Source organism: Argopecten irradians, chromosome 8, assembly GCF_041381155.1.
Source record: "Argopecten irradians isolate NY chromosome 8, Ai_NY, whole genome shotgun sequence".
NCBI lineage: Eukaryota > Metazoa > Mollusca > Bivalvia > Pectinida > Pectinidae > Argopecten > Argopecten irradians.
This window is the reverse complement of record NC_091141.1, coordinates 15,322,830-15,337,672: the sequence shown is the minus strand read 5'-3', so window position 1 is coordinate 15,337,672 and position 14,843 is coordinate 15,322,830. Positions and strand designations below refer to the sequence as shown.

The following is a 14,843-nucleotide window of genomic DNA, read 5'->3' as shown; positions in this document are numbered from 1 at the left end:
TGTTAATGTTGAACCGTATACAAATAAAATGTACAGTAGATATATATGTAAAGTTTCTACAAGTCCCTGTGTATAGTCACTGAGCACGCAATACACACACGGGTATAAATTCAGCTACACGTACGTTCATCAAGGTCACCAATAACATTTGAGTTTCAGGCTTTTAGAATCTTTCTTTTTGACACAAATTATATCAAATATCGTTTCACATGAAACCACCAATGTAGTTAATGAATTCACACTGTAAAGAGTGTAAATCCTAATTCTGGAGCAAAAACGCATACTTCAGTACCGGGCAATTAAAAGAAAATGCTAAAACCGTAGGATCCTTTAACATTTAATTCACATTAGCTCAAAAATAGCAAGAAACCTTCATTATCTCATCACATGTTCAGCGTTTAGAACGTTAGTACACATACGAGGACCATTCCCTACACATAATGGGGACACTTTTCCCCAGGTGCAGTGTGTATTCAGGATGTCCTGTCCTACATACTCATGATGTCAGATGCTCACCCGTATACCAATAAATCACAAAATAAAAAAATATATGTACAATATACATAACCTCATATTTAAAGCAAATCAAAAATCACTAAATTTTACATCATATAAAACCATGTAATATCTTAATATATAACTGTGAAAATATATCTTACGTTACACATGCCGTATGTAATTTTAGTCTACCAGAAAAAAACGAATTATAATTTCGTTAAAAAAATAACAAGGCTGTCAAATGGAAATTCATTTTTATATAAAGCTTTATATACAAATGTATATAAACAAGAAAATATTATGCATACGTTGACTTGGTTTAACGTCAATATGACATATGGTGAACCACAAAAACAAATTCAAGACCGAATACTGAGTATTGATCAAAACAGGTCTTACGAATCTTCTCTGTTGAGAATATTCGTATGACATAATTGTTCTAGTACAGAATTTATGATATACAATTTTATGCTATAATATAAGACTCTTTCATAAGTGGATATGAAGGATAGGGATATTCTACTCTCTGGATCACAAAATGTTGCAAAACCCTCGGCAAGCCTCGGGTTTTACTACATTTTGTGACCCTCGGTAGAATATCCCTATCCTTCATATCCACTTATGAAAGAGTATTTTTCTTTCATAACTCGACGTTTTATTGCAACTTTACAGCTATAATATCCCGCCATTTTAAAATAGATTCGAAGAAATCAACGGCTAAAAGTCAATTTTTCATACATGGAAAATTATGTGATATTTTCAACAAAAATTCCGTTGTTTGCATCTTTATTGTAAAACCAGTTAAGTTTGCGAAAAAAATGTTAAAATTTTACCGAGGAAATAGAAATTTTGTTGATGCCGTGACGTCACGAGGCTTTATTGTATGGGTAGCCATGCAATACAGCCTCAGGCAGCATGAGTGTATTGCCCTAGACCAGCCAGTTTTACACCCGTAGGTATGAAAGAAAATGATATTCGTATGACATAATTTTTCAAGTATAGAATTTTTATATACGATTTTATACTATAAAATGATATTTGTATGACATAATTTTTCCATCATAGAATTTTTGATATACGATTTTATACTATTAAAATTATATTCGTATGACATAATTTTTCTAGTATAGAATTTTTCATATACGATTCAATACTATAAAATGATATTCATGACATAATTTTTCTAGTATAGAATTTTGAGAAACGATTTTATGCTTTATGATACAAATGAAATAAACATTATTTTGTAGACATATGGTGTTTGATTTTGAGTTATAGTGAATCAATTATAACTGCAATTTATGTACAAATACAATGTTACCAGGTTTACACTGTTTTAATCATACACTAAACAAGCTAAGCCAACAACTTAATATCGGTTGTCTTATATGTATGAGTATTTTCATAATTGTAAAATCATTGGTTTCTGGGCGATATCATAGCTGCACATAGTCAACAAATTCTATTCGCTTAGGATATCATTATGTTACCACTACCCTCACATTTTGACGATCAATATAATTTTTCAAAAATTTTGACAGATTAAAAAATCTACATGACTTTTTTTTTTTTCTAACATCATTCAGCTTACCAGAAACAATGTTGCTCTTTTAAAGTCTGGCATTACAATAGGGCGTCAGTGTTTGTTGTATTTTTCAGCATTTCTTGTTCAAAATGAAAAAAAATAACCACACTAAAATGTTAAGAACAAACAATTGGCTATGGTTTCACATTTACATTTTTATCTTTGTTAACCGTCAACAGATTAATAGTAAAATTGAATTTGATATTAATACTGGTGACTTAAACAATGAATCGCGTTGGCACGCTCCTAAAAATTTAAAAGCAAAAAGCGTAATTTCTACGAAACGTAAGAAGCCATCATTTCTTAAATTATCACCAAAGTATCAATTTTATATATTTTTCCAAACAATAAAAGTCTATTTTGGGATATTTTACATGACAACAAAGACATATTTTTTTTTAAATCACGAAAAAATCTTTGTTCAATATGAGCAGTAGACGAGACTGACACCTTACGAGAGAAGATAATTAAACAAGAATATTCGACTTGATATAAATGGTTTCTACGGAAATAAACTATTTTAAAGCATATTTGTTTAAAAAAAGGCGGAATTTGCCGAACGTTTCACAAGGTTAACGTAATAATATTAAACTAAGACGTACATAGTAACCATTTAACTCAAACGTAATGGTATGTTCGATGTGATACGTGTGTACACATCAAAATAAAAAAAAAACAATTACTGTGTAATGCCTAAATGTTCACCGTAGAAAAGCATTTTCCATGCGAAAATTGTAAGATGAAGCTAAACCCTTACAAGAATAACGCTCTTTAATCTCCTCACCGTTGGGTCTACATGGAGTCGAAGCTACGTTTAAATTTCTTCTTTGCACTAATTAGCCCGTGTTCCCCTGCCACTAAATTTTCATGTTAAGTTTCATTCTTATCTTCGTGTTTTACAACATCTCTCATACATACAAAATAAATAATGAACACAATTTGTAACACCATTGCAATTTCAGGAAATGTCATTTCGCACCTTTACGTCCAATATTCACTGGATTCCCAGTTGTAACGTAACTTTACGTTGTATGGTGCCCTGTCACGACTTATCCTTTCGATGATGTACCTGGGTCATCAGGTCTTCTTCTCACTTCAACCATCAACATCTGCACATAACAAATAAATATATGTAAGTAATAATTACCTCAAACGGAATATAAAAAAATAAAGACATTCTTACTATTGTGAAAGGTGGGGTTGCAAATCCGCCCACGCTCCCGATTATTTTTTTCAAAATTTGCAGTGTTAAAAGTCTAAGTACATAACTATATTATTAGTGTTTTTCTTTTTCTTTTGTAATTTTAAAGGCATAAAGGGCCTATAACGATGTACATGTATTCTAACAAAAGCTTTGGTATGTGGCAAGGGAACCGCTTGTGTCCTACCTTTTAAATGTATATTTTTTTAATTATTTTTATTAATAAAAGATATTTCATTCTTTATCTTATTCCCATTTATAATTATATCGCTTGATTATTTTTACTACAAATTGATTTTTAAGCAACAAAATTCATTTTTTTTGCAGGATAACAAGAAGGATATCGTGTTTGTTAGAGATATATGGCATGCTATTCATTTTGTCCACACTTTTAAACCATTTGAAATACATGCTATATAAATAATCTTTTTAATAGATAATTTCTTAAAAAATAATGAAATTCGGGTAAGTAGCATTTTATAGGCTAAAATGTAGCAAGGAGAATTTTCTAAAGAATCAATATTTGCCCTAAATGACTGTAAATAAAACAGTAAGGGATTGAATTTTGTAACTTACATATTTACTGTAAAATTAGTGCTTTTTTAACCATTTATTTTTAATTCCAGTACAAAAAAGACGAACAAGTAGATGTGCACTTGGGTCAAACAAATAGTTTTATATATATATATATCAGAAATCAGATATTATTGGAAAGAAACATATTTTCGTCAGCAACTCAAACTCAAAAGATTCAAATTAAGATTATCCATCTCTCTTTTGTAGATAAAAGCTATTTAAGACTGAATAAAAAATTATTAAAGAGGGGAAAAAAGTTACATTGATTATCAAATAAAATGTGTTTAATCTAAAAAAAATAGTTTCAGCACCGAAATGACTACAATCTTAATTTTGACCAATCAGGGGGCCTGTATTTCATTAAAATGACAACAATGTATTTAAAACTGTTTCTATCTCATTCGCCATACGTCATAACCCATATGTACCAATTTTCACTTACATCTATAAATATCTAAATTTTAATTTAATTTTAATTTCAATGGCAATAAATTGTTTTTAATGTGATACTTTATTATTTAGTATACTTCCTAACCCCAATATACAAATTTTCACTTAAATCTGACAAAACTAAATTTCAACCAATCAGAGGCCTCAATTCTATTTCCATGTCAACCAATATTTTTGAAAGTGATATCATGTTATTCATCATACCTCATAACCCCTACATACCAATATTCAGTTAATCCTGATATTATTTAAATTTCAGCCAATCAGAGGCCTTCGTATTGTTACCATGACAACCATTTATTTCCAAGGCAGTACCATTATATTTAGCATCTGAATTTATTGCTGTACACTGATTTTCACCTACATCGGATTCTGGAATCGTAAACTGGAAAAGTGCTACCTGCACTCTCAACTTTCAATTAACTCGAAAACTGTTTTCCTGGATTTTAATTTCAAAACTAATTTACTTATAGACGAAAATGTCATGAGAGTAGTTTTAACTGGGGCTAAAATTGTGGACAAAACCTGCAACAAGGTGATATGAAATGACAAAGAGCAATATTTTGTTTTCGTTTTATTCCAAAAGTATTATTTTTCTTAAAAATTATTATTTCAAACAAATTTTTGAGACAAAAATCGAACAGAAATCACTTAAATATAAAGTACACGATCTACTCCAATGGATTATGAACAAAAATGTATAATATTGAACAAAGGCTTACCTATCTTGGCATGCTTGGCTGAATAATTTTAATGAAAATGATTACGAATAATTCAATTCTTTTGGGCCTTTTTAAAATTACAAAAGGAAATCGAAGTGTCATGTTAAAGGGACAATCAATAGTACTCTCGATATGAAAAGTTCCAAGAAAATTGGGCTGTGGGCAGTTTCTATCAGATTTTTAACAATATCTTGAACACCACCTTTCATTAAGAATAGAGTACGTTTTTTCACAAAGAGTGACGCTTAGTGTGTTCACCGCCATACTTTCATGATCGGGTAGGTTTGAAACAGACAACTAATGGACTTACCTTTGTGTTTGGGCTTTCTGTTTTTGTTGGAATCTTATCGTTAGTAGGGCCTGGAAAGCAAGTTTCTATATAATTGCTGAGAAAATGATGAAATTTTCAACGGTAACATACCAGTACATTCTGAATAGAATAGCACTACAGCGCAAATATTGTATTCTGTTTTGAAAAGCGACGTTCAGTAAATTTTCTTGAATCTTGAATCATTACATATAGATTATACACTAAAAACATTTCATAACGAAGATGCCCTCATAAATATAACTCAGTTATTGACATTATACAATTATTAAACAAACCCTCAAAATATTTGAATTAATGGTAAAAATTTTTATTTTTGTTGAAAATAAAGTGAAACACTTGTATGTTCTTTGAAATAAAACTATTTGATATCGATGTGACTAGGTATACTTACTTCGCGGTAATGTAGACAGTTGTGTGTTGGTGGATGGTGTTGGGTTTTCATGTTTAGATTTCTCGTTTAGCGTCGGCACAAATCGGAGGTTCTCCGTCTGATTCCGCAGAGCGATCTACATAACAATGTTAAAGTTTGTGTATGTGAAGTCAAATACAATTAATTTGATACTACAACACATATAAAAATGCAATATTAGAATTCATTTATCGAATTGATAAGTCGTTGTCGTAAGGAATATCAAATTTCCAGTAACAACGGATTACTATTTCAAAGCCAAGAATTGTTTTTCTGAGAACGCCTTTTAATACGAGAGAATATTAATAATTATACTAATTTTGAGGCAACACATTGCTATTTCGAGGTTGACCTATATATTATTTAATTGGTTTTTCTTCGCTTTCATTAATAAATCAGACTCCTAGATTAGTATTTTATTCCATTATAAAATATGAAAACAAAATATAGAAAAAAACGACGTATCGTAATGTCACGTATTTTATTTTATCAAATACTCTAAACGTTTAATTATAAACATTGGTATCACAAGTTTTTATTTCAGCGGGATATAGAAACTTTTGTGAGAATTTACAAATTGCAAACTTTCTTCTATACCTTGATGAAATTAAAAGAAATAGTGACATCAATGTTAAAATGGTGGCACTGATTAGTATGAAGTGATTACAAAATATCAATGGATAACTGTTGGACGATTAAAAACATTTAGTATTAAAGAGTTCACAACTAGCTTTGTACAAATCCGCCACTAGCTCAGCCATTAAATCGATCATTTTATATCTTTTAATCAGGAAATCAATGACGACTCGCTATATTTTATATTTAAAAATATCAACAAACCTTTGGTATGAAGAGTATACAGAGTACGAGAGAGGTACAGAACACTGTGAGACAGTTCTGAAGGATGTATTTGATGAGGGACTGTTCGACCGTCAGTATATGGTAAGTTGGAACTCCGATCGCACACACCACTACGATGTTATATACACAGAAGCCGATGTAAATGGAATCGTTGAGGGCTGCTACATGGATGTCTCGTGTTTCCCAGGCCAGAAAGGTTCCAAAAGCCAGAAGTAGACCCTTGTATAAGTATTCCGCAGCCGCCCAATACACAAAGTACTTGTGGTTACACTGCATGAACACTTCGGATAGCACCACATCATCGTCTGAGGCCTGGAAAAGTATAAAGTATTGGAAATAAATTACAAATGCATGCATTGCTTTTTGGTTTTGTTTTGATTTTTTGTTTTGTTTTTGTTGTTGAATTTTTTTCTTTTCATCGAAATGCGATCAATCAAAGTAAAGATGCTACACCGCTGACGAATAGTAATTTTCTCTCTCAAAAAAGAAGCATACGAATTTGTATTTTCGTTCAGTTACATTAGTTCGCTACTTTATTCAATTACCACGTACTGAGCTAAATCTAAAACTTATTTAAACTTAATAAAATGTTTTTAATAACAAAATGCAGCAATCGTAATGCGAATATTCTCCCTTCATAAAAGCAAAACTCAAATACACAATCCTTGGTCAGGATTACATAATTAACACGTGCTCAATTATCATTATCATAACCTTAACAAATTCAAAAGTTGATTCTTAGACAATGAAAGTTTCAACAAGTGACGTCAAAAAGCAGAATCAGCTCTAACAAATTCATATAATCTTAATATTATAACATTTACTAACATAACTTTGACTTAATGAAATGCAGTTTTAACTTAATGAAATGCAGTTTTTTCAAATAGAAAATTAAAACCGTTCTAACCATAGTCTGACATCATTTCTAAAAGGACAGTAGTAGTTTTTTTCACGTGTTCCACAACAGCTGTTTATTTGCAGCCTCGATGATATATAACATGGAAGATGGGAGGTAACTCGTATAATGTGTCTTTGGCGTAAATAAGTCGGCTAAGGAAAACTATGTAGAGGTATGAATTAAGGAAACAAAATTAATAACTTAAAAGTTTAACATTACACATTATAAAATTATAAAGAATCTAAGTTAAGAAGCCTTCCCTATCTTTTTAATGGTCTTTCGTGAGACATTTTAGGTTAGGGAATTTCCATATATAAGTTTGTGAAACTGGGCTCTAATTCACGTGTTCTACAAGAAGATGGTTTTAGTGCTAGATATGAAACAATATGGTATATCCATGTTGGTCATATGTGGATGGCATTCATTAAAGAAGACCTTTATTAATCCAGCCTCCATTAATCACATTGTCCAGTCCCACTATCCATTCATCTATCCTAGTCCATTCTAAATCAACTTTTCCCAGAGGAGTAAGATCTATGGATTAGCGAGGCACTGTAAGAAACTGAAGTCCATTTTCATTTCGTTAACCGCAAAGTCAGAAATCATATATAGACTTACTGCCATCCAAAACTAACCACAACAACGCAAATAATACACATCTACTTTATTTTCGATATATAAAACGTCCAGGTTAAATTGACTAGCTCCCTACTTTTTTCCAAAACACTCGCTCAGCTGTGTGTCAGTATTTCGAAATAACACACCCCTGGAAGATAGCACACACACGGACTCGGCTTTATCCATGTAACCAATGAAGGTAGGCAAGACTTGTTTCCGATCACGCCATCAGTTGCCAGGTGACGTAACAATTGGGCGGAACTAGTTTCCGATCACGCCATCTTCGTTGACATAATCAAACGACGTTAGTATCGATAAGAAACTGTTATCGACCACGTCTTCTTGTTTATCTTGTAAGTGAGAGGTTTGTGAAATTGTAATAGGGTTAAAGGACAATACCTTTAGATGTACATGTACATACAGTTGTTATGTACACATTTAGATTACCTATTATACAGTTAAAGTATGGGATTGAGGGATATAGCAAGTTTCTGGTTTCCTTTTCTTTTTCCCAAGGAAACCAGAAACTTGCTATATCACTCAATCCCATGCTTTCACTGTTTTAATCTACCGATAGTGCTATTACATACATAGCTTCCGCAATGATTTCTCAATATTTTAACATTCAATCAATACATGTGTATAAATTTTGTATTATGCCTAGAGGTATAAAACATTAAAATATTGAGAAATAAAATAGCGGAATCAAATTATAACCCGCGGTTTGAATAGAAGCAAAACAAAACGGACATTGAATCACCATTATCATCTCGAAATAATTTGAATGTTTGAAGCTAAGATTAGGTAGATCTATTACATTGTAAAGGTCTCACAATCTCTAATGACCATGGCCGTACGCGACAGGAATATAGCCTATGAGAAAATGCATTTTTATTCCAATCATAGCTTTTGTAAGTATCGTTATATAAAAATTGTTAAAATATGGAGTTGGGGGATATAGCAAGTTTCTGGTTTCCCTCGAACTTACCTATTTCCCTCGATTCCGCCTCGGGAAACCAGAATATTGCTATATCACTCAACCCCATACTTAAACTGTATTCTATACAACCACTGATTATGACACAATATCCCTCCATCATGACATTATCATTGTCATGTATCCAAATGTGAAATGTAGGAATGAGTTGGTGTCCTTGCCGAAGGCAATGGGACTTAGTGTTGTTACTGTCAATATATCCAATGTTTCCCCGTTATTAAACATTTCTATACGACAGGTCAGCAGTCCTGAATCCTCCATAACTTACTCTGCGCTATGTCCGCTAATTGACCCGTTCCAAGGATATTTATATACCTGTTAGCAATAGTTGTCAGATAATGAGCTGACTTGCTTTGATTTATTTTGCTTTATTACCTTCCTAACCTTTACAGCTAAAGCAAAGGGTTGAATGAAAAACGGCGTAACGCCTTAATGTTCAATTGCAAAGGTGTAAACGTGGTTTAAAACATTAGGGGATAAAAATATTGCTGAATATATAAATAAGAGGATAAGGGAGGTAATTGGCATAAACATTAGTAAATCAAAGAGGTATTTCTTTTCGTTTTTTAAAGGTAGGTTTCGCCAAACCAAATAAATATTTTTTGTGAAATTCGATAAGCGGAAGAAAAGATGAAAAAACATATTAAAATATCTCAATTTAATTTCTTTATGTGTTTGAGATTGAACAAATGTGTCTTGAATCCAAAATTGAAGGAAATCCTTGATTTATTACGGTGTCCGTCAGACAAAATAATATGCAAATGAAGCTGCGATGGATTGTGTTGTCGAAGTTTGGCGCATGCGCATTGTCACGCACTTAAAGTAAACAAAATGGCTGAACGAAAGTGTGTGAGATGAAAAAAATATATCTGAATCGGCAACAAAGTGGAGGAAATTATAATGGATTCGGTAGCACCCTAGGATATCTATAGGGAATTGAATTCAGAGATGGCATGTAGCAATAGAAGAAACAGAAGCCACATCTCAAGCGGAACTTGCCGGGATCTGTTGGGACTCGTGTAACGGCATTGCACGCGGTGAGTTAAATTTCAACACATATATATGCCAGCGCACAAACAACCGCAGACTAACTACATGTATATTTGGTGTACAAAGTTAGCGAGCGTATGTAAGTAACATGAAGTGTTTTAGATTATATGATATGTATAAACAGTCCCTCGCACTTCAATTTGTTGTTGTTGTTTTTTTAACTAAACATGCCGTGGCAAGACTGTCACTTCTATTTGACATTTTGTTGCACGCTTCCGTTTGTTGCTGCGGCCTCGTTTTGGAAAAAATACGTCATGTTCTATGTAAAGCTTGACTTCGCTCTATTTTTAGAGGAGTATTTTCCTGGTCAAGCTAGGCAACTGACCACCCATATCGTTCGCTCTATGCATTGAAAATGATCTGAAGATTATATCTATGTATAGGATAAATTTCAATTTCGTAGTCTTTATATTTCATTGGGCGAAACCTACCTTTAAGCGATCCCAGCATCTCTAATATTTGATTTATATTTTTGATTTTGATATTCACCTTTCGGATGACTTCCTTCTGTTCCATTTTCAGTGGATGTATGGCCGTCCAGGCCGTGAGGAGAACCACATCAATACACAGCAATACCCCAACATGGCCAAACAACTGGGTGTCTCGAATGATCTGAAATCACACATATATTTTACTATTTATCATGTGTTTCAGCGTAGGTAAACGATCAAACTGATAAACATCATACTAATAAACAATGGAAGCTCTCTATCAGCTTAGAACAAATCCAGATTATAAGTGACGGAACTTTTATTGAAGTTTTTGACCAAACGTTTGCGGTTTTCGTTCCCTGACATCGAGGTCGTGTCTGAATTTCTACCGCTAAAATGGTCCATCATCACTTAGTCTTGATTGTGAAGCTCACTTTCATTTGCACTCTCTTTTAAATTAATTGATAAAGTTGAAATTCCAAATCGTATAACAATACAATTAAACGGGTACAATATATATGCTGTACCCATACCCGAGCCGATATCACGTAGTTAAAATGCATTACGTAAACACCGAGGAGTTAATGGAATTGTTTTCCAGACAAGATTATGCATCTAACAAGGTAAACAAACTACTGTTAGAGCGATTTCAGTAGTTCTAGGCAAAAGTTGCCTTACGCTAATGTCACTTGACAGGGTTCGGCATACAGGACTCGGACAGTGAGCGAGTATCCACATTTCACACACATTTACCATAGTGGGCTTTTGTTACATTTTACACTAATACCAACTACTCTAGTTACAAATTGAACTTATTTGTTTCCGATATATGTGCAAATGTAAATGCACTCTTAGACTGAATTGTCCCTTTGTCGATTCCATGCATAACAAGTATGGCTTTTTCCTCATTACAATATCAAAACCCACTCGATGTTTCAGGACGTTTGTGACAAACTTCCTGATTTAATTAATAATCAACGCATCTAATGATCGCTTTGAAACTACGCCGAAACAATTGGATTAATATAATTGAAACTTTTTTGTATTTTTTAAACTGGCACATAATTCAGTCATACAGAATCATATATATGAATAATGTTAAATAGAATATAATATATGGATAAAGTTTTATAGGTCATATATATGGATAATGTTTATAAAGAATAATATATGTATATGGATAATGTAAATAGAATCCTGTTTATTGATAATGTTTATACAGAATCATATATATATGGATAATGTTTAAATAAAATTTATTAGATTTGATGGTCGTTGTTTTGGTAGCATGAATTATTGTTATCACTATCCCTAGTTTCCATAGCAATATCACAATATTGCCCTACAAAATAATCGGAAGTCGTTAATCATGAAAGAAGAAAAAACATAAGCCTTTTAATGAAATTGCAACTTGAAGTTATAAGGTATGGTTCTCTTGAGAGTTGGTTACGATTTCGACCAATACTTACTACTCCTTTTCCAGATGTCGAATCTAAAGATAATTAACAATTCCATGCATATTATGCGTGGCTGTTTGCTAATTACAATATCAAAACCCAAACCCACTTGATATTTCAGAACGTTTGGAAGTAACGTCCTTATTTCATGAATAATCAATGCGTCTATCGATCGCTTTGATTCTCGTGATTCGTTTTGCTTTTGATTTGCATTTCCCAACATGTTCCAATTACACTTCAATGTTAAAGATTAACTCGAAGTTGTTTATGTTGAAAGTACATGTTCAGAGTATTGTGTATCTCCATAACATAGAAAAAAGCTATTTAAATTAATCCATGGTATTCAATTTTCTACAGATCATCCCTTCGAAATTCAGAATTCATTTTTTCTATGAAAGCATTACGCCGTTATCTCAGCCAAGCAGAATCGACATTTTTAATTTTTTTTATGAGACGAAATACTTTTTACAAGTAAATTGAACTATATTGTCTATATTGCTTTGCAATTATAGTACAATAACTTCTAGGATATCAGAACATGGGTTAATATTATCATTAATAATCGAATCAAAACTTCGTGATTTGAATCCACCCCGACACCTTTGAATTTAAACATAACTGAAATTATATTGTTTGGTCAACATAACTTGTTTTATCATTGGGAAAACATACACTCATTATTGTTTTAATGTCTGACGGAAACAGTGTGAGGTGTCATGTAATGGAACTAATTCACGCACCACGTGATACCTGATAACGTTTGTGAAGGACTAGTATCTCCAGTGGTGATGGAATGCAGGTATTTATTATCTTCACGCTCAAATGCCGTTAGCGCGGGATCTCATCTTTTGACGTCATTCCATCACCAATAAAACCATAGTCCCGCACAAACGTTATTGTGAAATATTCCCATTATTATTGATTTTGGTAACACAAGATACTGTAAACCAACTTATTTCCTTTAATACAATATTTTACCTTATCATTATTTCTAACACATTCTCTAATGCATAAACTAACAAAGGTTCGGACCGACGATTGTGAACGCATTAATGTATTCCTTTTTATAACAATAATTCCCGAAATATTTGAATTCATGTTCGAGCTCTCTCGCGAAACGTTTGAATTCTCTTTCGAGCTCTCTCACGAAACATTTCAATTCGTGTTCGAGCTCTTTCGCGAAACATTTGAATTCGTGTTCGAGCACTCTCACAAAACATTTCAATTCGTGTTCGAGCTCTTTCGCGAAACATTTAAATTCGTAATCGAGCTCTTTCGCCAAACATTTGAATTCAAGATCGAGCTCTCTCGCGAAACATTTGAATTCGTGTTCGAGCACTCTCGCGAAACATTTGAATTCGTGTTCGAGCTCTCTCGCGAAACATTTTAATTCGTGTTCAAGCGCTCTTGTGAAAAATTTGAATACTTGTTCGAATTCTCGCGAATTACACGAAGATATATACAACGCGAAAGTAAAGTGATTTTCAATAGATCTCAGGGAATAATTACCTTTCGTGTAATAGATGACTGTTTAAAGAGAATATGCACTCGCCATGTCTTTGAGAATAATGCCCCAAAAACTGTTGTAAAACCCAGAGAATATACCCAGGTGTTTGCCTAAAAGGTAAAAGTGAACAGTTTATCAAAATCAAATGAAAATATTTTCATTATATAAACAGTCATTGGTAACACTGGAATATTATCCTCGCACCATGCAGAAATAAACATTGTCAAAATTATAATCTAATATATTTTAATATAGCCCGATACCATTACTTAAGGGATGCTAGGAAAATTGACAACTACTTGACATTTTGATGACACCTTTTATATACAGAGATTAAAATCGTTAACAACTTAAAGGTACACAAACAAGAGAAATAGTAAACAACTAACTGTTTTTGGAACTATGGATGTTTTGAGAATCTGCTTTTGACCTTGATAATGACCTTACCATGCACGTGACATCTTCTACATCTGGTAAACTGTAGGCACTATAGGTTGACACACACACAGAGATGTACATGACGCATGCGCCGATGATGATAACGTTGTTTATTCGGGGACTTGACATTTTTATGTTCCTGTAAAATCGATAAAATACAGTTACCTTTACAACACACACTTTGATATACATACAACGAAATACAACAGAATCCGGGCGAGTTCAACTTGAGATGTGGCTTCTGTTTCTTCTATTGCTACATGCCATCCCTGAGTTTCATTCCCTAGAGGTATCCTAGGATGCTACCTATTCCATTCTAACAATGCGCATGCGCGCAACTTCGACAACACAATCCATCGCAGCTTCATTTGCAAACAATCCTGTCAGCCTGACGATCGTAATAAATTAAGGATTTCCTTCATTTTTTATTCAAGAAACATATTTTCAATCTCATACGCATTAAGAAATTAAATTGTGGTATTTTTAATATGGGTTTGTTTCACCTTTTCTTCCGTTTATCGGATTTTACGAAATAAATATCTATTTGCTTGGGCGAAACCAACTTTAAGTAATGCTTTCAATACATAAAATCATTGACCGAAATGATAATCATACATATAATATAAGTATACATACCACTAATCAAAGAGAGAAGATTATAGGAAGTGGACGTGAAAGATATGAAATCGAAATGCAAACCATGCAGGCCCAAAGATCATGAAAACTTTTTTAAGATTAACCGTTTTCAAAGTTCAGATGTAAATTCTATTGATACGTCATAAAATGACGTATGAAAATGTCTCCACACAAGAGG

The 14,843-nt window shown here is 32.7% G+C and overlaps 1 protein-coding gene across 1 annotated transcript in view; it reads right to left on the bottom strand.

The window, feature by feature from the left end:
- Window positions 1-324: 324 nt before the first annotated feature.
- LOC138329031 (gamma-aminobutyric acid type B receptor subunit 2-like) overlaps window positions 325-14,843 on the bottom strand; it is a 37,909-nt gene continuing 23,390 nt past the window's right edge. The window contains exons 11-17 of the mRNA XM_069275728.1: window positions 14,039-14,168; window positions 13,594-13,701; window positions 10,686-10,808; window positions 6,613-6,945; window positions 5,755-5,869; window positions 5,343-5,392; window positions 325-3,192 (exon numbers count right to left, since the gene is read on the bottom strand). Coding sequence (XP_069131829.1) covers window positions 3,133-3,192; window positions 5,343-5,392; window positions 5,755-5,869; window positions 6,613-6,945; window positions 10,686-10,808; window positions 13,594-13,701; window positions 14,039-14,168 — 919 coding nt within the window. The 3' untranslated portion in view covers window positions 325-3,132. The remainder of the gene's footprint in view (window positions 3,193-5,342; window positions 5,393-5,754; window positions 5,870-6,612; window positions 6,946-10,685; window positions 10,809-13,593; window positions 13,702-14,038; window positions 14,169-14,843) is intronic.